Source organism: Manis pentadactyla, chromosome X, assembly GCF_030020395.1.
Source record: "Manis pentadactyla isolate mManPen7 chromosome X, mManPen7.hap1, whole genome shotgun sequence".
Classification (NCBI taxonomy): Eukaryota; Metazoa; Chordata; class Mammalia; order Pholidota; family Manidae; genus Manis; species Manis pentadactyla.
Genome location: NC_080038.1, coordinates 26371096 through 26398517, shown reverse-complemented (window position 1 = coordinate 26398517; position 27422 = coordinate 26371096). Strand labels below are relative to the sequence as shown.

The following is a 27422-nucleotide window of genomic DNA, read 5'->3' as shown; positions in this document are numbered from 1 at the left end:
ATTTATCTGTCATGATTTGAGAACTGTGTCTTCTGATTCTTGGTTGGATGTAAAATATTTTATTTTATTTTTATTTACTGACATGAGCTTACAAAAGTAAACCTCAACCTTTTAGACAATGAAACTGTATACTGCAAGGCTATCAGAGCATACATATTGACCTGAATGCTATACCTAAAAAAAAAATACAAACCAAAATCTTAAAATACATGTCCACAGCATCAACTGCCCAATGCCAGCCCACTGAAAGAGAGATTTTTATCAAAGTACAAAATTAAGAGGACATCTTATTGATGCAAACAGAATAGAACAAATGGGGAAAACTTCTAGATACAAAGATTTGTCTTCTAGGTAAAGAATTCAGAAACTTAAGAACTATTTTAAAAATAGTATGATTAAAATATAAAAAGCTGTGAGTGTTTCTCTGAAACAAATTTACAGAATAAAATCATCAAATTGCATAGCCACAGAGAAACACATGGTGTGAATATAACTGTTTACTCCTTAATTTCCCTGAAAAACAGTAAAGCAGATTTAGTTTTAGCACCTAAGGTCTGGAAGTCTACTGCTCAGGCCAATCATGTTAGAATCTCTGGGTGGCCTCAAGTCATCAGAATTTTTCGAAACTGCCCCCAGTTATTCTAACGTGTACCTGAGGTTGATAACAACTCTGGAGTGTTCATTATTGGTAATGGCTGAATTGCTCCACTCTTTTTTGCCCCTCACACTTTTCACCAATCTCTGATAAAGATTCTCACATATGGCTGTGTCAGGATTTCACTGGAAGGAGTCAGGGTGGCAGGGTGGCAGTCAAACATCTGGTGACCTCTCCTATTTTGATTGTCCACTTACAGGACATAGGTGAAGGAGAAAACACAGCTGAGAACTCCTGCCTGAATTAATTAACCTAAAAAAATAGAATTTTCAGTATGGATGTTGGAAGATGACCCTGACTTGGTTTTCTTCTTTTCTTCTTTTCTAATTCCACCTACGTTAATGTGCCAGTTAGCTTGGATGTGCCTCTGAATCATTGTGGGACCATGATAACTATGTCTAAAAAGCCACTTAAATGTCTGTATTCTTAAAATTACAAAGATACTTCAATCTCCATTTCCTCCCCCTTATCTAGTAATTTCATATTTTGAATCTTCAATATGTAAGAACAATCCAACATGGTTACATGTTGAAATACCCCATATCATTATGTATTGATGATGTACATTTAATAGCGGAGGGCATGACCATTGTTACTTAGATTACCACCAGAAGCAATGGAGTTGCCTAGTAGTGACTGCAGTAACTAAACTCTTTTAATTCTTTGTCCTGCAGGATCCTAATCCAGTCTTTTGCAACTTCATGTCCCATGTAGTAGAGTTAATGTGCATGCATAGAGGGAAAGAAAAAGCAATTTAGGAAACAAATTATCATCATAGGAAAGGACCTCACAATCAACATAGAAAAGAGCTCCTATATTTTTGCTCACCAAGCTAGGAATTTGGGGTCCACTACAGGCCAGATTTCTTCCTTCCCTCTCTTTCTTTTCCCCCTTAACAATGTGGCTAAAATTTAGTATCAATAAACAGAAAAGAGGGATCTTTCTTTTACCAAAGGAAGCTGTTAATTTAAGCTGATTGCATTAGTTGCACATAAAACTTTATCATTAAGGTCTTCCTGTGTTTACTGAAGCTAAATTTTATAACCGGCTTTAAGTGTATTTGGTTATACTTAAATATAGGCATTCTAAACTATCAAAATCAATGGCTTACAAAATAAAGATGTAAATGCAGATTTTGGTCTAGCAGATTAATCTTATGGTTTCATTATGAAATCAAAAAGACTTTTATAGTGTAAATAGGCACATTTTGATTGCCAAATGATTCAGAACAAGCCTCACTTTATAGCATACTTTGCTGATTTATGAATTAGATGGTATAAACCCTTGTAGGGGAATGTAGTCAGGATTTATGTGGTAATGAAATAATTTGACTGCAGAAGAAGAAAATGAAGAACTATTGGAGAGATTTGGGTCCCAATGTTAAACGCCACATAGCCATAGCAGAAATCTTTTTTCTTTATGCCTAGCAAGACAGATAGGGTAAATATGATGCAATTAATTTTAAATCTGTTCTAACATTTCAATGCTACCTCTATATGTTACTATATAGAACTGATTTCTTCCCAGATTAGAATGACTGTTGTTATTTTGACATGTTTAATAGTGTGGGAAATAATTGCAAGCAAGAGTTGCAAAAAATGCAAAAGGATTAGAAACATGCCTTACATCATTGATTGTACTTGAAAAAATTTCATTGTGTCATGTCCTCACAGGATAGATAATGATAAAGAAATGGACGTTTTTCATGTTATAAACTCAAAATTGTACCTCTTAAGCCTTCAGTTAAATTATAGCATGCTGTTGCGAATTTTTTTTTTCCAAATTCTAAATATAAAGGTGAAACCAATAGCGTTACACTATGGTCACACTGAAGACCCTTGCAGTCCTCTGATTATTTTTAGGCAATTTAGATTAAGCCAGTTTTCCCTGTTTTTTCTTCTACAAATGGATATTTATTCCAAAAATAGCTGGCATAGAAGTTATAAATCTAAAATGTACACCCAGATAACACTTGCCATAGCACACCCTGTTTTTCTTTTTTAGCATTTATTACTATACCTACCCACCAAATGTCACCTACAAGAGAGCAGCACTACCTAGTATGTCCTTAATAAATATTTGGTGAATTTATTCAGTTCCGCAAAGATTTAGTCCCATGTTAGACACATGCGCTAAGTAAGAACGGTTTAGAAAAAAGTAGACAGGCCAAAAATGGGCCTGGCCATCTTGCCATTCCTAAGACAGCACCGAGGAAAGACAAAAGGTAAAGAATTGCTGGCCAATCAAGTTTACCATAATCATCAAGAACCATTTTTAAAATGGAACTTAATAGTATCATGACAATATCTTGTCACAGTGCTTTATGACACTACCAAGGCTAGGAACTTTGGAAACACTTCGAAATATTTTCAGTGGTATTCAATATAAAAGTTTCACATGACATTCATGGAAAGTACATATTCGCGACTTACCCCTGTGTTATATACTTTTCAAGGACTATACCAAGTGAATAACGACTATTTTCAAAGCATCAACGTTATTTTATTTGACCATTACATACAATAATATAATGAAGTAGGTAAGTCAAATATTTATGTTTAAGAGAATGTCTGGACAGGCTAGGTTATTGATAGAAGCTGGGATTGGGGTTGGGAAGTTATTGCAAATGGACACATGGGGTCATTTGGGAGAGAGAGAAATGTTCCAGAAATCAAACTGTGGGAAGAGTTGCACAACTGTAAATTTACTACAATTCATTGAATTTTGTGGTAATTAAATTATACTTTTGTAAAGTTGATTTTTTTAAAAAAGACTATCGATTAGAGAATATCTCAAATAGTGTATTTAACAAAATAATTTCATGTTACCATCAACTTTTGCACTCCATTGTTTTGATGCATAGTAAAGACTGAAATGTGAGGAATTTTGTTAAATAACTGGGAATTAAATGATGCATATTTATTGATGGCCATACTGGTGTTCACTGTAAGAACTAATACAGTAACATAATGTTTCAGTTGTTCTTATTCTACATTTAATGGATTTTATTTCTAAAGCAGTTTTGCTGAAACTGGGCCTTTAACTCAGATCTGCTTTCTCCACGTTGATAATTCGCTCTATATCAAGCAAAAATCAGTCTTCAGCTGCAGCAGTTCCCCAATATTTCTATGCCACATTCCAGATGCCCCCCAAAGTTTTGTCTCTTCACTTGTCTAATTTGAAAAGTAATTATAAATGTATTTTTATGGTGGGCTATTCTATTATCATTACTGTTATTGTCATTATCATTATTATAATGAAGAGTAACATTTCTCAGGTGTATTACAAGGAATAATGACTCTACAAAATGTTCACTTTTTATTTTTAAAAGGTTCTGTCATCAGGTTTAATTACCAAAATTTGCATGTCACATTTCCCTTGGAGATTTGTGGTCTACCTTTTATATTTTCAAAGCTTAACCGAGCCTTAATAAACCACAGAAACCTGTTTCTCCAGAAATTTAATATACTGCAGAACTCAGATGTTAAGGAAAAATGTTTGGGAAACAGTAAAATATAATGTTTCCTTTGTATCCCTCCTCCCCACATTCCTATCAGAGTTAAGTAGCAGGGGGATGGAAGAATGTGGTATTCAGTTACTTTCTTAAATTTCCTAACATAAAGTTCCACCTAGCTAAATTTTATTTGGTGATATTAAAATGTTTGCCATTATTGCATAAATTTACACACATGCCCCCCCCCACACATATATATGTGTATTTCTAAATATATTTATATAGTCAATAAATACGTATTGAGGGTTCCAGTATGCCTCACAAACCTGAAAGGATACTATGGTTAAGTTGTTACACTAATAAGCTCTTTGGCCTGTTGCGTATTCCTGAGAAAAGTCAAAACTTTTCCATCTGACAAAATTTAACATGTAGGTAATACACCTTCTAATACTTCTTATCAACTCATAGGATATTTTTTACAGTGATAAAAAGCTATGTCAATTTCTTCTTACTTTTTTACTTATTAAATTAAAGTATAACTCGAAATTTTTCAAAATTACTTGCCCATGATCATAGTCAGTATATCTTTTTCTTGATCCCCATGTTTTAAGAGTATAAATAATCCAAGATCCTTTAGTACCTTTTCTTCCTCTAATTTTGTAAGTGTTGTATGTGGCCATGTCTACTTCTTGAAGATGCGCTTTCAAATTGCTATCTGTTTAAAAATTACTAATCTGACAGTGTTAAAGTTCTCCATTAAAAGACTCAACATGACTTCTAATATTTTTCTTTCTGATGTATTTTAGTTATTTTTATGAAATCCTTTTCTTTATTTGACATCACAAAATCTCCAGTAATTATTTGAAAGAAAGTTTCCTTTATTCCATTAAATAGCTTAAACAGCTATAGCTTAATTTTGCTTGCCATTATCTGTCATTAATTTGATATATGAGAATGGCCTGATGTGGTAAATCATGATAAAAAGCTCTGCTCTCTGCTCAGTTAATTGTAAAGTGCTATATTGGAAATGTCATTAATTTTTGATTGATTTTTAGTTCTATAATTTGCCCTTTACCACCTTTAATGGAAAATTGGTTATTTCCATTTTCATTGTTGTTTCCTACTTTCAATATATAGTGCTAGTTAGGAACTTAATTACTATATCATCAAATTTATCTTTTTTGCTAGTAGCATGATGATATAATTTGCTTTATGGTATTTAACTTTTATGAAAAAAAAATCTAGCGATCCTGAAATGTATAGGATTGAGAACTCCATTAGCACATTCATGGGTTTTCCAAATCACGAGGCTTGTCTTGCTACTTCCTTTCATTTTGCCTCTGTTGAAAATTGCTGATTTTATATGAAGCCAAGCTGACAATTTCACAAGGTCAGTTGTTTGTTTGTTTTCTTCAAACACTTTAATCATTCATATTCTGGTAGATATATATCTTAGGTGAAAACAGAACTCGGCTTGTATGGCCTTTAGATCTTTAACAGATATTTCAAATCTGGCAGCCAAGTATGGAAATCATTTTCCTTTGGAGTCTATCTTCTATTCCTAATGTTTTCTTTTACAAGATATATTTTTTTCATTACCTGATCATAATGTCAGGAAAGTAGATGTAACGTTTGCCTATTTTATTAGAGGAACTTTTTAATAGGATATTGTCCATTCTGCCTGGAATTTTCCATAACTGTTATTTAAACAAATCACTTGTGTATTTCACAATAAACCAGCCTAAGGTGATAAGCATTTTTAAATTATGTGGCTCTAAAATAATAATCTGATGGGGTTAAATAGATTAGGTTGTGATCGATATCCTAAGTACAAAGTGAAAATGAATCATCAGTTGAGAGTATGAATTGTGGAATTAATTTGTAAGGGTGCTAGTTAAATATGAAGTGTAATGCATGTTATACAACTGTCCCAAAGTAGAATCAATTGGGAATATATATCCATTTTTATCTTTTAATTTTAATAATGAGTTGAATTGTTACTGAACATATTCCTTAAGTAAATTAAATTTAGATTGCTTATCTCAAATCTATTTGTGTGGTGTATTCTGCCAAAAAAGCAAAAGGATAATTTGAGCAAGAAGTGTATCCCTTTGGGGTTTTACAATATATATTAACTTATAAAATATTCTGAGTAATTCTGTAGTACAGACACATGTTTATCCTTAATTTCCATAATATATTGAGCCACTTGGCTCTTTTCAAGCATAATCTACTTAATTTATAAAGAAATTTTGATTTGGAATCATATTGGAAAAGTATACAGATAAGAAAATTCATCTAGAAATGCTGCCTATAAATTATGATAAAAACCCCAGTTTTATATGATGTTCAACCATCATTTTTTTCAATTTTAATGATTTTGGTTGTGGTGACCTAAGAGTACAGAAATTCAACTTCTTCACAGTCTAACTGCTTGGTATATGTGTAAACACTTCGAAGTCCATATATTGCTTTGTGTTGACTTCTGAATCGCCAGACTTTTCTTTCACTTGTTATGTGGCCTTTCACATCCCTGGTGTCAGATAGAACTTAACTTTCTGGTTGTGTGTGTGTAATTCATTGTTGTTCCTCTTGTTTATGAATCATGACAACAGTATGGCTTATTTAGAAAAATGTGTAATTTTTCATCAGAAGACCTGTGTTTCAGTGATCACTTAAATTACGTTGGCTTTATTTTGTAATGCCAAGCTACTAGAGGCAGCTTTGAGGGAGCAGACTTTAAGAAGAAGAAAAAAACTATGCAAATTACAAATAGAAAATTAAATGTTGAGTTGTAGAAGAGTCTTTTGCTAGTAAGAGACCCTGAACCTTAAGGTTCAATAGTTTCACACTAATTCCTCCTCTAGATAGTAATTTTTATTTATTCTGCCCACATCCAGTCTTTCCTTCCATGAAACTAAGCATGAGCACTCTGTGTTCTAATCCCAGTCTTTGCTAGCGTGGTTCCCACAGCCTGGAATGAGATCCCATTTTTTTAAATTATCTACCTCTCCAAAACCTCTTTCTTCTCAGGCATGTACAATTTAAATTATGCCCATTTCTTATAAATTTTGAGCAGAATCTGTAGTAGAAATGATTATTTAACTTGTTTTTTATTGTATAGCATGAGTTTTTCTATTACATATATTTCTGCTTTCTAATTTACTTATATTGCTATGTTCTCTGTCCCTAGAAGAAAAGTTCCTTAAAAATAGGGACAATAGTTCTTACTATGTGGAATTGAGTAGAAGATGCATAACTGGTTTCTTAATTGAATTGATAAACTAAATACTATTAATGTAAAATGAAATTAAATGTTTTCTTGACAAATGTCCATTTGGCAGATACCTTTATTTTTGAATCATAATTTAAGAGGCAGTGTAGTTGTTTAAAGGGCATTGAGTTTGTTACTTCCTAGGTATGTTACCTTGGACAAGTCAGATTTCTACCCTTGTTTGTAAATGGGGATGATAAATAGTTATATTAGTTTGATTAGGTGATTAAGTGAATTTATGTGAACTGTTGGTAAATAGGCTCACACAAACATCTGCTTAGGTGGTGATGATGATTTCCTTCTGTGCTGTTCTCTTATCGTACTAATATAAAATTCTAAAGGAATATGTGTATATTTCATTTCCTCCTCTACTGTACACACCTTGAATGCTGAATGGATGATAGAGTATAAAAAACATGTAGTCAATTACTATTACAGTTGTATAAATTGGGCCATCTGCTCTCCCTGAATATCTTTTTTTTATTTTTCTCTCATCCCTTTCCTTTTGGCAGTTCCCACAATGCCTATTGAACTTTCAGCACTTTTGTTTAGACTCCTCCTTGACCTTCTCCTCTCTCATCCTCAGTGATCACAAGGGTCTCGTCCTCATAAACAAGTGGTATATAAAGACACTGAGAATTTATGAGTAATTATTTGTGCAAACAACTTGAACAGGTACTTTTACATATACTACCACATCTACTCTTTCTACCAAAACCGCTGTAGTTGTCTATGTCTACTGCGGACGTGAGAATTTCCCCAGGAAACTGCCTACCAACTCTGTAATGCTTCATTGTTGGCTCTTCATTGTCAGCCTCAGTTTAGAGATGAGAAATTTGAGGCTCAGAGTTGTTTGGTGCTTTGCCCAGGTGGCAAGTCATAGCCCTGAGATTTAAATCCAGATTTCCTTAATGCTATTCTATTCTGACTCCCAAAGAAGGTCAAGTAAGAAGCATTCCACTTCCTGCCTCTCCACATCCAAAATGATCTTTATGTCTTATTTTTGGTTTCTGAAAAAGTGGCACCTCTTTTCCTGTCAATACTTTCCATTGGTTATCTTTGCACTTTCTTCAATTTCCTCTTGCTTCCCATAGGGTTTTCCTTATCAATTATCTTCTTATATTTAAAAAAATATTGCTCCATCCATTGTTTTTTTTTTTTACATAGTCTTAATACGTGTTCAAGTTTCATTGACCTAAGTTTCATTGTGTGCGGAGACAAAAGTCTTCAAAAGTAATTTAAACTATTTTTATAGGGCTGCTCCTTCATCCTTAATCAGGTTTCAACCCTTGAAAACCTAATTTCTGCTGTCACCCGTCCACTGCCTCTGTTCTTGCTACAGTGCTTATTGACCAGGTATTGTACACTTGTTAATACTTCTCTCATGACCTGTCTCAACGGTCACATCGCTGACCTCTCTCTTTCCTGATTGTTCCCTTCTCCTTCTGTTTCTTTCTGTTTCCATCTGTTTCTTTGGTGCTTTCCTTCTTCTCCACATACCTTAATTCCTATGTTCTCCATAATTTCATCTTGAACCTCCCTTTCTACTTGCCTGTAATGTTTGAGTGCACTAAAACAAACACCAGTTGTACAAATGCACACTGCTTTTTTGAAAAAGTACATATATGTACCTATATATTGTGATTAATAAAATGCAAAGTCATTTCAGAGCATTACTGATATATGATAGCATCTTATTATGAATTTCCTTAATTACTACATTAAGTTTTAGTAGTAAAGCTGTAATTATATCTGTGATTCTGAACAGTGTAAAACTTGAAATTTTATTCTCACATAAAAATTTGGAAGCTTTTCATTTAGGACATGATATTATTTAATACCTCATTCCCAACTACATTTCTATATTTCTGCTACTGTACATTCATTGTCTCTGCATTATTTCCATTCTCCCAGACTCTTCATGTTGTTCAGTGCCTCATTTCTGTGCCTTCTGTGCCTCTATTTTCCCTTAATCATGAATGTTTTTGTATTTAACACTTCTGTGTCCATGTATATCCAATATACTATTTAGGACCCTTAGGTACAAGTAACAAAAATTAATTAAATCAAAACTAACAGCGAGGAAGGAAAGTTTGTCCTAAGGATACAGGGATGTCTAATGGGAAGCAAGGGAAAGAGGAGAGTTTTGACTCAGGAAGGGACTATAGCCTGTGTTTCGTTTACTTATAACAGCAATTTATCATAATCTCTAATGGTGCTGTAGGTTGAGACTGCTCGGCTGGATGGTTCTCTCTTCAGGTCTCTCATATGACTGTAGGCAGTTGTTGGCTGGCACTACAGTGAGCTCAACAGCACTAGGCATCCAAGATGGCTCACTCATGTCCAGCAGTTCGTGCTTACTGTCAGCTAAAATATCCCCTGGGATTATTTACTAAAACACTTACCCATAGCCTTTCTATGTGGGTTAGACTTTTCAGAGCATGTTAGGTGGATTCCAAGAGGGAACACCTAAGTGTGAGTGTTCCAAAAAGGCAAAAGTGGAAACTGCTAAGGCTAGTTAAGGGCTTTTACCATGACTGGGAGAATACTACTTTGGCCATATTCTGTTGATCAAGGCGGTAAAAGGGCCAACCTAGATAAATAAAGGTGAAGAAATAAGCTCTACCTCTTAATGGGGGAACAGTGAGAGGAGCATGTTGGTATGGGAACTGTTGATTGTTGATTGCAGCCATCTTTGGAAAATGCTGTCTACTTCAGCCTGTGAGTGAAAGCCATCCATATTTTTGTTTCTACCTCTCTTTTTATATGTATACTTCTTTCTTCTCTCTCCAGTCATAGGCCTTTGCTATTCCTCAGTTGACCCTGCAGCTAGGAATTTCAGAAGCACAATCTCCTAGTGTATGTGACACCGTGCCAAGCACCCACAGTGCTTGACCAGATTTTTTCCTGTCAGTTCTGAGAGATAATCTAAAGGACCTAATTGGGCACAAGTATTGTCCATGTTCTAATCATCTATGGCTTGGGGGTGGCCAGGGTTATACGGCAGAGACATGGTTAGTTGTTACTGACCCACCTTCCTGAGAGGGTGAGCATTTTCTACCTGAAAAGTCATGACCATAAACTCCCCTAAAGCATCTGCTCCTTGCAGCACTGCGTGTTAATTATTCAGTTCTACTTTAACATCCCTTTTCCTATCACATCTGTTAACTCCCCTAGTAAGTGTTACTCTATGCTACATACTCCCATTCAGCTTTGTAGATTTGTTGGCATTTCTAGCTCTGTAAATGTTATTGTGTACTTACATGGATCCCTAAACCTCAAATTGTATGGTTTCTGGAGAATAGAACATGCCACTATTTCTTACACAAGATAGTAATTCACCCAATGAAGATATTATATATAGTAAAAAGTAATATGCATTTACATGAGTCTGTGCTCTTATTTATTTTGTAACAGAATTCTAATTACTGAAGTAAGTCATAACTACTTTGCCTTTAAAGTTGTTGGGATCAGTATCCTAAGGAATAATATCAAGTATCTGTACATTTATAACCTTGTGTCCTAAATAATTCCTTCACCACTTAGCCCATTTTCTTGGAATAGATAATCCTCATTACTCATTGCATGGATATAGTTCTCTGTGGTAACTGCTAAGCACACTGAAGTTATTTTCTAATATGTACTGGAATTGACTCCGATTGGTGTAAATTAGATTATGCTAATATGTATCTTACAAATTGTTTTGCATGAAAATTTTATGGGCATTGTGGTATGAGTTAATCATTTTCTTCTTCGATAACTTATTTATGATAATCTGACAATGACTGAATCTTAAATTAGAATAATTTAACCACTAGCTGATTTTTTCTGGATCTAGCAAAAATAAATCAATGAGTTTATTGTTTTGGTCTCTGCATTCTACAGGATTTCACTACTCCTGTAACTGGCTCAGAAGTGTAGAAGTCAAATACAGACATAGTTTCAGTAGAACTTGATCAAAAATGTCTTTACTCAATATAGAAAATATAGAAATATTTTATAGTTATTTAAAGTTCAGAAATCAATCTCTAGGAAGCTGTTAAGTATCTATCAGAAAATAAAGCCAAAAGAAATCAAGACCATTCAAAGCATTTAATTTCCCTTTCCTAGATTTGTGGTTTCCCTGAAATTTAACTGAGACATGGCACAGAATAACGGGCTGAATATCACTATTAAGGAATATTGTTCACATGGAACTTTTCTTCTTCTATCCCTGTCACAATAGCTTTTTTTTTAAAAATAAAGGTTAACATCTTGCTTTTGGTCAGATTTGAGTGTAAATTCCAAGATAAAAGAATGGCAGTTTTACATATTAGATACAGACATTTCCTACTGAAAATGATATCTGAAATAGCTGACTCATTATCACTGACTCAAAAGAATAATTTCTCCAAAATAACCCCATAGGAAAGAAATAAGTCATTTTATTTTTTTATAACTTTTGGTAAGTAAAAGCTATGTATTTTCATTTTAAAAGAGGCTACATTGTAATAATGGTTAAAGAGTTTCTGAATTCTATCTTTATAGTGAGTTATTCTTTGCAAGTTGCAGTGCATGCCAACTAATAGTTCTGTCCTCCCAACAGAAAATCCAGTCAGATTTGACAAGTCATGAGATCAGTTTAGAAGAAATGAAGAAGCATAACCAGGGAAAGGAGGCTGCCCAAAGGGTACTATCCCAAATTGATGTGGCACAGGTACATATTACTGCATAAACTTGAGGGACTTGTTTTAGTTGTGTATGAGAATATTGTCTGGATTGGACAACTAGATTATTAGCAAAATTGGGATTGAGGGCATTATTTGAAAACTACAGTATGATATGTAAGTGATACAGGTTATTTTGGGTTATATATTTTAAGGGTAAAATAGGTTAATGCCTCACTTTATTTAGTATCTCATTAAGAACAATTACTGTGTTCTCCCAAATATATGCATTCTTTATGCTGGGCAAATGGGAAAAAATAAAGATTGCTTTAGGTATTTTTTTGTTTTTATTCTTGTATATCTTCAGTAATAAAGGAAAATCTCATAACAAAAATATGAGGGTTCCTTGTTGGGAAGGCAAAATTAAATGGGTGCTTTCTTACGCTGTCTTCACAGAAAAAATTGCAAGATGTTTCCTTGAAGTTTCGATTATTCCAGAAGCCAGCCAATTTTGAGCAGCGTCTGCAAGAAAGTAAGATGATTTTAGATGAAGTGAAGATGCACTTGCCTGCATTGGAAATGAAGAGTGTGGAACAGGAAGTAGTACAGTCACAGCTGAATCATTGTGTGGTATGTATTTCTGGTGATAAATATGCAGCTACCCCTTGACTTACCCTATTAAGAAGTATTCAGTGATCCCCTTTTATAATAGAAAATCGTTTTCAATTTCTATTTCAATAGCTACAATAATTACACTTCATAATTTTAAGATTAAGAACAAAAATTAGCACAGTTGTATTGACAGACAAGAACTTTTACTGAAATAGCCATTTAATGCTTCTTTACAGTGCCTTTTTTGAGGCTATAAATCTGCAAGGACTATGCAGAATGAAAAAGGAAGGCTGTCTTGTTTAATTCTTATGGTACTTTGAATATATTTTTTAATGGAAATTCTGAAAAGAAACATATTGGTCTAGAAATAGCAACAACAGCAGTAGCTGTTATAATGAAAACCATCAGCCCACAAAGACAGAATAAAACGGCCTGAAACATGAAATTAGTCTTTAAGGTAAATCTTCACTGGACTTTGAGATCCTGAGCAGTGTCCTTTGTTGCAATTATTGGAAATACACCAAGTCACATTCCCCCTGTGACAACATAAATCTGATGTATAAGGACATCTACTAGAGTAATATAAGTATCATTATAACTGTGTGTACTATGGACTATCAGGGTAGAAATTCACAAAAAATAAAACCACTGAACATTATGGGAAAAAGTTTATTTGTTTAATACTTTGTGTATTGAGTACAGTTTCTGCATCGACTCCATAACATAAATGATGAAGAGACCCTTAAGAAGTATTTCAGTTTTATTATAGGTGGGAAAATATCTTTCTAACAAAAATATATTTATATGCATATATATTTATTCACAGGCACCTTTGAGAAAAATTATGAAGTATTTTATATTCAATAACATTTCTCGATTATATAGGCCACGTTTTAGTAGCATCATTATTATAAATATTCTCACACCCCCTACGATTTCTTCAGTATAATGATACATAGTTATTAACTAATATTAGATAAGTAACATCAGACATACCTGGGGACGTATCTCATCATCAATTTTTCAAAAAGAATTCAAAGCAAAGTGACCCAAGTCCACTGTCATCATAGCTAACTTTATTCACAAAGGGAGAGCCGGTTCTTCTCTTCTAGGAACAGGTCTCCAGTAGTACCTCGTAAAACTTGTCTGTTCGTCACTATGAGCTGAAAACAAGCCTACTTGCACCCAGCTATAACTGTCTGACTCAGCACAGTGCAAACAGCTCAAAGTACTAGCTCATTTGTTTCTGGTTCTAGTTTAAATGTCAGGACCAATTCAAACAATCCTTCTGTAATGATCTTTTCTTTACAACTTTTGTATTTTTTCATTACTTAAGATGCTCTGTGGCACACAGTATAATCATGGCTTTTACCTTCAAGTAACTTCCATTATATTAAAAAAGTCTTACCAACATGAGCATAAATAAATGTAAGGAATATTTCCCTTCCTTAGTGAAAAATTATTTTCTCTGCCTACTGAATGACATGATATTAATGGCTAACTGTGCTTTGAATGATCTTTCAACGTAAAGGTAAATCACTGAGTTTTTCTTTTTTTAAGTTTAAAGAATAACTCATTTGGAAGTAACTCTGATTCCAAAATTCACAGCATTGATTCCCAGTATGACAATTAACAATTTGAAAGTTATAAAATACCCAGACGTAATTATAATTTCTAAGAAGTAAAATGAAGTAAAAAATGTAAATCATCTGGAAAGCTCAGAGTGAATTCACAATTATTAATAAAGGAATATTAATATCAACCAACCATCAAAGAGGGAATTAAGATGGAAATAGAGTATGTATCCTTAATGAATAACATAATTGTTCAGCCATTATAAAATGTTTTTATAGACTGATTTTTAAGTGAAAAAGGAAAACAAACCCTATTTTTCTTCTAATTCCAAAAAACAGCACTTACTAGCAAGTTTATTTCTTGCTTCCAATAAAATAAGTACCATTGTTTAGACTTATCAGTGAACAAATCAAAGTAGCAGTGTATAAACTGTTATATATGCATGTATACCTGTATGCACATACATACATATATATATGTTAATCATTATGCATGTATACATATATACATACAAATACATATACCTTTCTAGGAAAATAACTACAAGTCAAAACTGTAACATATACTTCACAATAGTTTATTATGGCAATCTACTTTTGTGAAGCAATAAATGTGTTAGTTATGGTTGTGATGTACATGTGAGTTTCAAATATTTTTGTATTGGTCTATATTTAATTGATTGACCCCATTAAATTTGTATAATCTAATTACCATATTTAAAATTACCTTCCTTCCTTATATGTTATTTAATATATATTGAAATTATGATCTAGATATTTAGATGGTTTACCCCCACTGAAATGTAAGCACCATGAAGACAACAAAGAACTTGTCTGTCTTGGCCACCACTGATTCTGTACTGACTCAAATAATGTCTGGTACATGGTAAGCACTGATTAAGTACCTGGTGAATGAGTAAATGAATTTTTCCAAATTTCCAGCTAGAATTAAGAGCTGTAACATTTAAAATACAAATCATGTAACTTTTAGAAATTATCTTTATAAACTTGAAGAACTAAACTACTCTTACTTTAATAAGAGTAATTACAGGCTATGATTATTTGTATGTGTATATGTAATTACGAATAGAAGCATGAAATCAGAAAATGCAAAAGCTAGGTATTGAACACAGCCGCAGAATGCTATTCCATTAACATGGTAAGCATGGAATAGCAATTAAGGGGATTTCTACCCCTATTTCTTTTTATTAATGATAGTATGAGTTAGACAAAATTGCTTATTATTATGTTTTGTTTTATGTTTTAATTTAGAACTTGTATAAGAGTCTGAGTGAAGTGAAGTCTGAAGTGGAAATGGTGATAAAGACTGGACGTCAGATTGTACAGAAGAAACAGACAGAAAACCCTAAAGAGCTTGATGAAAGAGTAACTGCTTTGAAATTGCATTATAATGAGCTGGGAGCAAAGGTGTGTGCATGCTGAAATCATGAGCACTGGCTCTTACCACTTTCCTTAAAAGCTGTAAAGCAAGAAGCAGTAATTATGTATGATTAATGTCTTAGTCTTAATCATTTTCTCTCAATAGTCAGATACATACATACATATACACATGCACACATACATAGAGATAGGGATAGGTATATCCCCATGTTCAATTCTTATTAAGCAACAATTATTAATCAATGATTTTTTTTCAGTTTACATTTAAAAAATATGTAAAGCTCAGGGAGATATTTATTGCCATCTTGTAGTTCTAAAAGAGTTTCTTTGTTCTAAATTTGCCTTCTTTTCATTGTATAAATTTACTTAAGATGACTCAAAGGTAGGTAAATTTCATAACGTACCTATTTATATTTAGGTACAATGGAGTTGACATATCCCACATAAACCACATCAGGTATAATAGAGCTGACACATTACACCGAGCTTATTTCCTGTATGGCAAGCCTTCATTAATCCACCACATTTGGCTAATTAGATAGCATGGATAGACAGTTAAGTCCTATGGCTTAGTGATTATTTCTGTAATTTTGTCCTGGCAGGGCGAGATGACCAATTCCATTCTGTTAATTAAAGATGCATACATCTCTTCATTTTTTTTCCAAACTGTGGAATGTCCAGGAGAGTTATCTCACTTCTCTCAAATCAAATATTCTATATAGATTTAGAGCTCTGATGGTTCAAAATAATGATAGTAATCATAAAAAGTATTCATAAAAATATGAATTGTCAACATCAAGGACTGATTTGGCGTTTTCTATGCCATTATTTTACATTACTGTAAACTTTCTAAAAGAGTTTTTGGAGCTCAGCTAAAATTTAAAGTATTAACATCATAATAAAATAATCATTTCTTTCTTTGAAAAGTTGTGATACCTTTTAATAATTTATGTGGTATCTGAAAGACTATTTCTTAAATAATTAATTGAAAAGCTTGTTTCCTTAAACTTATGCAAATAAAGTTATCTACCTATTATTGGCATTTATGGCTATTCATCAATAAGTAAAAGTTTATTTTAAGTACTTTGAGTACCTTTAAAATGAGAGGCTATTTTGGGATGATTTTACCTTTCTGATGCTTAATGTGGAAGGACAAAAATGTAATAAGTAAACTTTCAGCCTAAGGGCCAAAGCAGAAAGAATAAAAATGCATACATTTTAATTTCATTCTAACACAAATATTTCCACTGAAACCAGTGTGGAGAGCTATTCTCTATACTAAAGAGTTTATAATTTGACTTATGTGACTTTATACTAAAATACTGCATTGATAAATACCTTTATTAAATGAAGAAAAAGTATATTTTTTGGGAAAAGGTGATTTTCTCAGTTTCCTTTTTCAAATATAAACTATTGCCTGGATCTTTTCTTTGCCTTGAGGAATTTGTACAAAATCTCTGCCTTTGCAAAAGTGTGCTTGACGTAAAATAATATAGAATAAGTCACTGAATTTAAAACAACAAAGATGACATTAGAAGACAATAGTGCCATGAACTGATTTTTATGAAAAAGCATATGACTCTCATGATGATGTAAAGCTGTGTTTATTCCTGAAAATATATATTTGAAAGTTTATGCTTATTTAACCATTTGGCACTTAGTAATATCATTAAAGTAAAAATAAAAGATTACTAAGAAATCATGCTTATCTTTAATAGCGTGACTGAATATAGCAAAAATGTAGGACAGAAATTTATTCTTGAAATAAAGATTTAGAAACATTAGTGATAAAGGGAATATGTATAAATATCATTTTATGAAGTGCTGAGCTCATGCATTCCCTCCCTAAGAAAAAGTGGCCTGCATTTAAGTCTTCCAAGCATCTTCACCAACATTGGTGTTGTTTGATAAAATCAACAGTGAAACAAAGGATATCTTGATATATTATTAATTTTATGTAAAAAGACATACCCTTCTATTTTCATCATCTTCAGAATTTATATGGTTGTACTTGCCTCAATTCAAAGTATGTTACTTTTTTTGTATTAGCTCAAGCTAGCGTAACAAAGTACCATAGACCAGGTGGCTTATTAAACAACAAAAATTTATTTCTCACAATTCTGGAGGCTGGGGAGGGATACGATCAGGGTGTCAGCCGAGTAAGGACCCTCTTCCTGGCTCACAGAAGGTACCTTCTTACTGTGTCCTCACATTATAAGGAGACAGAGCCGAGACAGAGAGAGGGAGGGTGTGAGAGAGAGGGAGAGACAGACAGACGGAGGGAGGGAGGTGGGAAGAATATCTTTTTCTTGTCCCTCTAATAAGGGCCACAATCCTATGGGATTAGGGTCACACCCTTTTGATCTCATTTAACCTTAATTACTTCCTGAAGGCTGTCTGTCCAGGTTCAGTTGTATGGGGGGTTTTGCGCTTCCACATATTAATCTTGGGGAAGAAGCAATTCAGTACATAGCACTTTTCTTATAGAATACAATTTTACTAGTTTGTTTAATATCACTAACTTAATTGTTCAGTGAATAAAAATTGACAAGTTTAGTACATTTAAATCTCTTTAATTTTATTGAGAGTTATTACACCTAGCACCCTAGATGTAATACTACTTACAATTCCTTGTGTAATACTTCCTAATAATTCTCTATGTGTTGCTTTTTATGCAAATATACATAAATAGCAATACTCATATAAGCCTCAAATACTCATACTCAGACCTCAGTACTCAAATTTAAGTTAACTAAGCCTTACTTAGGTTTTTAAGTGTTCACAAAGCAATGACTGCTGAAACATTCTTCTGCAGGTGGCACTCACATGTATTCCTTCTCCACAACAAAAGTGTGAAACTCAGTTTTCCTTAAGATGGCAGTGTCTCCTGTTTTATTAAAACCTATTTAGCTAGATATAAACAAAAAGGAATATATAATATAAATAAAAATCAATAATGTATTAGCTCTGGGAAGATAGAATTTCTTTGGAATACTGAATCTAGAATTCTTTTTCTACCAATAGTGCACAGAAAAAAAATGACTATGCATAGAAACATACTATAAGGTTAATTTTTTTCTCCCACATGCATATAAAATCCTTGTAGTTGAAAAGGCAGGTGATTTTACTTCCCTGAAGGGAAAAAAAAATCTGTTAAAAAATTTTTATTTGCACCCTCAGCAATTTAACAATTTTTGAATGTACCTCTGTGAAATAAACTAATAAATTTTGTTGAGTATTTGGAATTCATATCAGAGTTTCAGGGTGTTTATTTTGATTGTAACATTTTAAATATTGGTGTTTTTACATGCTTATAGGTGGGTTCTTATTTTGGTTGTAGAATATATAAATATATATATATATATATTTAAAAGTCTAGAATTCTATATCGTAATATATATATATTTGTAATTTATATATATCAGGTAGCAGTGATATAGATAAATAGATATCAGGAAGACAACCTGGGCTTTTAATTAAGCCCACCAGTCTATACATTTATAAAATATAGGCACATCTGGAGAAGTTGGTGGAGAAATACAGATGTATTCATTCTCTGTGTGAGAATGTGGAAGAATTTGATTTTGAGGGTCTTAGTTTTAAACACTGAGAAGTGGAAGACAAAATCAAGTCGTGATTTTCTCTATTAATAAGAGTGAAACTTTTATTTTAGAATTACTTTCTTTCTCTCCATTTGATGGCAAAAGTATTTTTAAGGAGGAAGTGGCCTATTTTTGTGCAAAAGTAAGACACTTTAAAAATACAATGACATTAAAATTGACCTTTCTGATATTATACTTAGTAAGTAAATACTTCTGCGTCTTGAGAGAAATAATATTCTTTCTCCGTTTCAATTCCATCCCAGCAAGAGCAAACCTCATTTATATACAGAGGATTGTAAACCTTCTTGCCCATCTCTTTAACAGTTGACAGAAGGTTTTCTAAAAGGAATGTGTCATACCTTCAGTTTGACTTACAACATTCTATTCATTTAAAAAATTTAGCCATAAATCATTTTTATGTATAATAAAGAAAATAATTTTAGCTTTCTTTCTACATGATACAGAACACTATTTTTTGGAGAAAGGCTCTCATATTCACTAGACTGTGTTTATTCACTAATAATATTCAGAATATATGATTTTTCTAAAATGTTATTTTTTGAAAGTAAGAAAAAGGTTATTTTAAAGTGACAAAAATATGAAAGTTCCAACTAAGTGACTATAACTAAACCTGAATTGAAAAAGTAAACCAAATTATATTTTATCATCGATTCTTTTCAGGTAACAGAAAGAAAGCAACAGTTGGAAAAATGCTTGAAATTGTCCCGTAAGATGCGAAAGGAAATGAATGCCTTGACAGAATGGCTGGCAGCTACAGATATGGAATTGACAAAGAGGTCTGCAGTTGAAGGAATGCCTAGTAATTTGGATGCCGAAGTTGCCTGGGGAAAGGTAAAACCTATATCACTGAAGGTTATTTTTAACATTTACAAAAGCACACAGTAATGTGATTTTATTAAGAACTATGAATGTGCAAGAATAATATAATTATAAATATTATCTTGTTTCATTTTCCCTTTCCTTAAACATTCATGGGTAGTTTAACTCAGTATTTCAGGATCACGATAGAGCCAATGGGAAACATTAGCAAGCATCTCCCTAAAGGATTCAGAGGACAAGTAAATGTGATATTTTGTTACATAATTTGTTTTCAAATACATAGTAGTGAATGAGTTTCTTTGTCTTCACATTCAAAACAGATTTATTGTTAGAGATATGATGCTGAATTGCATTTATTAGTTCAGGATCATATATGTTGTGAGATTATTATAGTACCAGTTGTACAGAGGGTACACGTTAAAAATTGCATTGGCTTTATTTTTTTCCCTTATCACCCAAATTAATAATATTATCATTCTATGTGATAATTTAGTTTGAGCTATTGGCAATCATGTACTTCGCTGCAGGCTGAGCTGCTGTGAAAAGTAAGCCAAAAATACTGTAACTCCAAGAAGACAGAGATTTATTTCTATCTCTTGTAAGGTAGATAATTCTGGATAGAAGGGGTAGCTTTCCTTCATGAAATTCTCCTAAGGTTTAAGTCCCTTTCATTTTCTTGTTCTGCAGTTCTCTGGGTATTTGTATTCTCATGGTAAAACTTGCTGTCCACCACCACACCTCTGTCTCAAACCACAAACAGAAAGGAGAAAAGGAATTGGAGGACAACTGGCTGTCTCTTAAACATGTATCAGGAAAGCTCCATTGTTATTGTAATGAAATGCTCATATTCCATTTACCAGAACTTAGTCACTTGATCATATCTAGCCTCTAGGGATGGTGGTGACAGATGATCTCTAACTGGGTGGCTGAACTGATGTGTGCCCTGCTAAAGTGATGAGGAGATCTTGTGTGAGAAAGAGAGAATGCTTTCTGAGGGACAGATACCAGTTTTAGCCACAGCAGTATCACTCCTGCCATTTACATCATAAGATAAAGGCAGAGAAGGACCTGCATAATCTGTTTCTATCTCTTTATAAATCACATGCCCTACTGATGGCAGTTTCTACCATAAGTACTCATAAACAAACAAAAAAGCCCAGAAAACACTTATTGTCAGAGTGCAAAATAGAACAAAGCATACATGAGGCAAGTGGTAGATAGAGCATGTAGAGGATTCCTGAAGATGATCCAGGCTTCATTCTTAATCATCCTCCCCTTACTACTATGGACGATGTCTCCATTTGTTCATAGCCAATTTAATGGGTACATTAGTTTGCCAGGTCAGCTGTAACAAAGCACCACAGATTGGGTGGTGTAAACAACAGAAAGATACTTTCTCACAGTTGAGCTGCTGAAGTTAGGACTTCACTTTATGAGTGTTGAGGGGACACAATTCAGTCTATAATCATGGGGTAGCTTTATAAATATAATGTGGAACACTAACATAATGGCGTACAAAGGAGTAGAGCTAGACATGAAGGGAATCTGCAAAATTCTTACTATAATTTATGGCTGACTAAGGTGAAACTATGAAAGTATGCCACATATGAACCCTGAATCCAGAGTCCCCATAAGGTCATTGAATGAGTCACTTGAGAGATTTTTGCATTAAAATCATTAAAATATCATAGGTAATGAACCTGGCAGAGGTTTCTAGATTACTTTGTCATATGAGAAGGCTTGAGTGGTCTGGAGATGTGTCAGCTTATTGAGTCTGTTTGGAAAGTATTTTCCATAAAACCAAGGAGCAATACTAATTAGAGATCCAATAGAAAAAAGTATAGAAAACTGGCATTTTTTTCCTCTTTATTTACATGATAATATATCACTCTTTCTGGCTTTTTTGAAACAGTAAGCTACTAATGATAGACTCTAAAGCCCTTGGTGGTCAAATTAAAATTATATACATTTGTTTATACTAAATTACACTATATTACATAATTTAATAAACTCATTTGTAAGGTGCTAAAACTTTCAAAAATCACAATCATATAATAAAAGCATATGGCCTACAGACCTAAAGCACTCACATTTATGATAATGATTCTAAATTTTAAATGAAAAAAATCCAATTTTTATACATGAAACCCCATGACTCGTTAATACATTCTTAATTTCACAGGCTCTCTTGGGAGATCAAGAACTTGACTCAAACTATTAGTCTCATCTGCCATTTCAAAGGTTAAATGTAAATTTTTTTTTCAAAATAAATTGAGTATTCATTTAAAGGCAATATATTAAATGTATTTGCCAATCATTCCAAGCATTTTTGACTTAGGGAAAATTTGAATATATAGTGTCAATTTATTTTTAAATTCTTTCATGTATTTCTACTGGATTTCTGTTCTATTGATATAAGAACATTATATTTATTTATATATGAAAATAGTTGAATGTCTAGTTAAAAATATTCTTTTCCAGGCTTAATTTTTTTTATTGATGTGTCATTGATATACAGTCTTCTATTGGTTTCAAATGTACAACACAGTGGTTCAAGTTACCCACATTATTAAATCCTCACCCCCTTTAGTGCGGTTTCTACCTATCAACGTAGAAATATGTTACAAATTCATTGACTATATTCTCTATGCATATTCTTATACTTGAAGTTTAGTTACTAATTAAATGTTTATCTAAACTTCAGTTTATCCAAACAGAGCATACTTCCAAATATTTTGGCTACCATGAAATCTTTTGAATTCTACTTTGGCTGCACTTTGATTATACTTAATTATTATATATTCAATACCAGAAAAAATATTCTTGGCAAGTTAAAGAGATACATACGATTCAGTTGTTTATGCAGAAATAAATGAGAAAACTAGAGAAAGGGAAAATTACTTTAGAGAAAATTATAGAAACCTCTCACAGAAGTATGCCCAAAATATCCTGTGGATGATAGAATAAGCTGGGAAGAATGAAGCCTTAAAATTTGACACTAAGCTTCCTATCAGGCAAAACCCAAAAATAAACATACTTTTTATTGTGATAAGAATATGGATGTTCATGGAGACAGGGACAAGGAAGAAAATGATAATGCACACGAAGGGAGATGACCATCACATGGGGAATTTGAGAACTATCACTGCAAAGATCCCTCAGCTGTCATGGTAACACTGACTCTCTTGGTCTACTATGTAGACACTAACAATTCCACTTGCCAAGAGCACAGGAAATATATCTTTTTTGTTCACTGGTGTTTCCCATGTTCTTAGTATCTGGCGTATAGTACGTGCTCAATAAATATCCGTTCAAGAAAATAAATTTAAGAGATAAAATTAAAATAAGATAATAAAAGGGATTTCTTGAGAGAACAGAAAAATGCTGATATGCTTTTAAAATTATCATCAGTTTTACAAACAAATGGAGACATGAGCAATCACCAATTGCTCCCATTTTATAGATGAGAAAATCGCAGTCTTGGTATATAGCAAATCTGTAACTAGAATCCGATACTATCTATTATTTCAATAGCTTTTTCCACTCTAATTAATGTTAGAAATATTATTTTCTAGTTATTTTAATTTAATCTAATTCTAAAATAACAAAATGTATTCAAAATGATAAATAAAATATAAAATGGCTAAATTTAAAGTGAAAATATGTGAGTCCACATGAAAATAATAAAATGAAAAGCCTCTGTACATTTATCACCTGTTATAGTCTATAGTGCCACGGGTGTGATTTTAGATTTTAAGTATTATTTGTTAATGTAAAATCACTTTGATTAGGTGGATGTAAATCAATCAATCCAGAATGTGCCATTACCAGCTACAATTGTTTAGCATGAATTGTGCACAGAAGTATAACTATAGGAAAGTAGATAGTTATATGGTTAAACAGAACTTCGTATGTCTGATGCTCATTATGTTTGGAAATTATAAACTTCAGCAAAGTTTAATCTATATGATTTTCTGATTTAACCACTAACAGACTTCATTTATTCCTAAGTTATTTCTAGTAGTCAAAAATTCAAAGCCAGTTAAATAATTCAGTTATGTTAAAGTCCTTTGGTATCCACAATGTTATCTAAAAATTAAGATGGTCAAATATAATTACCTGGAGGAATAATTTTGGTCCTATAATTCTTTAAATCCATCAGCTTTTGGATAGTTCATATCTACCATTTTTCATAAACTGGCCATTAGATTTTATTAACAGTAGTCTTGGTATACCAGGAGTTACCTTAGAGAATCACACATACACACAAATGTTGAATTTAATTCGGGGCATTAATGTAAAAATAGTTGATGTCCACATAGCCACTAATGTAATAAATCATTGTGATTTTCACATTTATTTCAGCGACAAATTTTTATAATATTCAACATTAGGAAGAACAACTACAAGATTCCTCAACTCTCCTGATGTCATGTCGGTCCTAAAATTTAATGATAATTTCCCACTAAGATCTCATGATGGAACTGTGTTTTGCCAGCAGTTCTTGATATTGGCTGCATGTTGAAATCACCTGGAGAAATTTAAAAGACTACCAATGCCTGGGGCCCACCCCCCAGGATTCTGATTTAATTGGTCCGAGTGTGGCCAGTGTCTGTAATATGAAGCAAAGTTCGAGAACCCCTAGATGATACAATACATGCAGTCCTATGCGATCTACATTCAGTTCAGTCAACCATGTCCTGAATTTTTTTAAACAATCACCTTTCACAGTTTACAGAGATCTGGCCTCTGGTCCCAGATTATCGGGATAATTGTGTCAACTCATCACCCCTCTTACTATAAAAGCATGAGAACTATTACTTATTTCTAAAGTCTGTTACACTATCATTCCCATGAAAATTACATATCTTTTTTTAAAGAGAGCACCGTAATTTATCTGTGAAGTGAAATAACACTAGCAGACCATTAACTTGGTACAATGAATGCATCAAGCAGCTGTTACTTAGAAAATAGAACATCTGTTAAATGCCATTGGAGTCACTGTTCACTGTCATTATAGTTATAGCTATAATTTCTGTTCTGCACATTCTGCTTTCATGAAATTCTTTTTTAATAGACAATACATCATTAATAAAAAGTCAGTACACATTGCCATAAAATCCACTATTTAATGTTTTATGTTCTTTTTGAATTTATCATTATAGTATTTGGTCACATTAGCCTAATAATAAAATATGTTCTAAACCTCTAGCTATAGCAGAGTAATGTAGGGACCTGAAAAATCGATATTATATGTTTTCACATTTAAGATATGTCAAGATTGTGTGATGCACCATTGATTTAATCACAGCTATTGTGGATCAAAAGAAACACCGCCACCTTAAACATAAATACAAATTGTAAGTTTCTATCTCAATTTCAGAAACCTCAGTATGTGACAAATGCATCTTGAAATTGCAGGAATGTGGTAATTTTTTCATTTTCTTTCCATGAATATATTTTGTAGCTAAAGGTGAAAGAACTCTCTCCCATTGCTGATGACCAGACATGGTATAATGTTTATGTAGACTTCCTGAATGCAGAATTCACCTGGGGAGGGAAACCTTTTAAAAAATAGGTGTGTTAGTTAACCCTTCATCCATATTAGAGGGAACTTACACAAGAGATCAAGAAAGAGCTAAAATAAACAAGAATCTAGTAGCCACTGTAAAGGGAGGAAGATATATGGCAATAGTGTTATGACACACAGTTGACTAAATGCGGGGCTGAGTGAAGATATAATCTATGGGACAGTAGACATTTAAGAGATTTAAAAAAAGGGAGAGTGACAATAATAGGAAATCAGATACAGAACTTATCCTAAGAATATAAATTCCTGGGAAATTGCAGGAAAACTTGTAGAGGGCATCGGCCTTCTGAAAATGTGAGAGAATGTCCAGCGCAAGTGGGTTATGCTTCTCTGCCCCTGTTGGAATGTGGATGTGCTCCTATGGGACCACATCATTAATCCAACAGTTTTTACCATCTTATCTTTAAATACCATCGTATGTTTAAATAAAATTTAAACTCTTTACATAAAATGTTTCCATCACATAATGGTAAGATCAGCTGAGATGAACTGAACAGGTTTTCCTGTCTGCTACGGTGTCAGTGAAGTGAACTGATAAGTTGATGGCTGAATCCTGACCCTCACATGCCATTTAAAATTTGACTCAAGTGATTTAACATGGATACAAAGAATGAATCAAAATGTATTTTTCCTCGTTCACATGATTACATAGGTGTCTTCTTTAGGATAAATCAAGCAATACTACCTTTTCTTTTTGATTATAAGGAAATTGGAATAGCATCTGAAAATTCCTATGGCTAGGAAGAAGTAGACAGCAAATTTGTTTCTTTGAAATCATGGAAGTTAGTGTTTAATATTTCAACCATTTATTCTAGAGCTATCAAATATTAAAAATTAAACATATGGAAAATAAATATATTTTAGATTTTATGGCAATTTATGTTTAAACTGAGTTCTATTCTCATCTGTCTTTTTTCCTATGTCATAAAAACCCAAGTATATATAGTTCACATTAAGCTGCTGTTAAAACTCCTGAAATTGGACTTACTGGTCAAAATAAAACTGCATAATTTTGCTTTTTACTCAGCTTAAAAACCAGCCCCAGAAGCTGTCACATTACTGCATGATTGGAAAACTAAAAGAGCTGAGTTACAACTTAGTTTAGTCATTGACTTTGAACTTTCTCCCTCACAAGGGTAGGATTTCCAGAACCCTCTCCACTCGTCACCTCACAGGGCAGCAGAAGGCATGCATGCTGAGGATTGAATGCTTTTTAAGAAGAGAAAGTATCATGCATGTTCAGTTCTTTTTGCCCATCTCACCAACCCCATAAATAGCTCTACGTCCTTTAGGGTGGAATGAGTAAGGGTGTAGAGAGAATGGCCACAGCAGTAGCTGTAGTTCAATCCAGTGATTCAGTTCTTCATAATCAGCAAGTGTAGGCATTCTTACAGCATGGGCAACTGTTAGAGCAGGGAAATAGTTCCTTGACATCATAATATGTAGATGTTTTGTTTCCAATAAATACTGTGGTGGATCCCCTTTTAGTGACTTTTGATTACAACCTTCATATTTTCTAATCATTTCTGTACTTTGTCTCTAGTCAATCCACACCATCCAATTGTTTCTGGTAAACTCATATTTCAAGTAGCACCTCTCCCTTGGAGCCATTCATGCTAATCCCAGCCATGATACATCTTTTTCCAAAATTATATTCTTTCTAGTACAGTTATTTGATTACATTTCAGCCAGTCTCTTCAGCTCCACTAGAGCAGCGTATGCAAACACTACCTCCTTCCTTACCCGTGGCAGTGAATGGCAAAGTACAGAGTGC

At 33.1% G+C, this 27422-nt stretch overlaps 1 protein-coding gene across 6 annotated transcripts in view; it reads left to right on the top strand.

Moving 5' to 3' along the window:
* DMD (dystrophin) overlaps nucleotides 1-27422 on the top strand; it is a 2193636-nt gene that overhangs the window by 913660 nt on the left and 1252554 nt on the right. For 5 of the 6 annotated variants that reach the window (XM_057495970.1, XM_057495969.1, XM_057495967.1 and 2 more), the window contains exons 1-4: nucleotides 11972-12079; nucleotides 12486-12659; nucleotides 15488-15643; nucleotides 19900-20070. In XM_057495970.1, coding sequence (XP_057351953.1) covers nucleotides 12014-12079; nucleotides 12486-12659; nucleotides 15488-15643; nucleotides 19900-20070 — 567 coding nt within the window. In that variant the 5' untranslated portion in view covers nucleotides 11972-12013. Of the gene's footprint in view, nucleotides 1-11968; nucleotides 12080-12485; nucleotides 12660-15487; nucleotides 15644-19899; nucleotides 20071-27422 lie in introns of those variants that run through there. The other variant, XM_036917975.2, reaches the window with a different exon arrangement.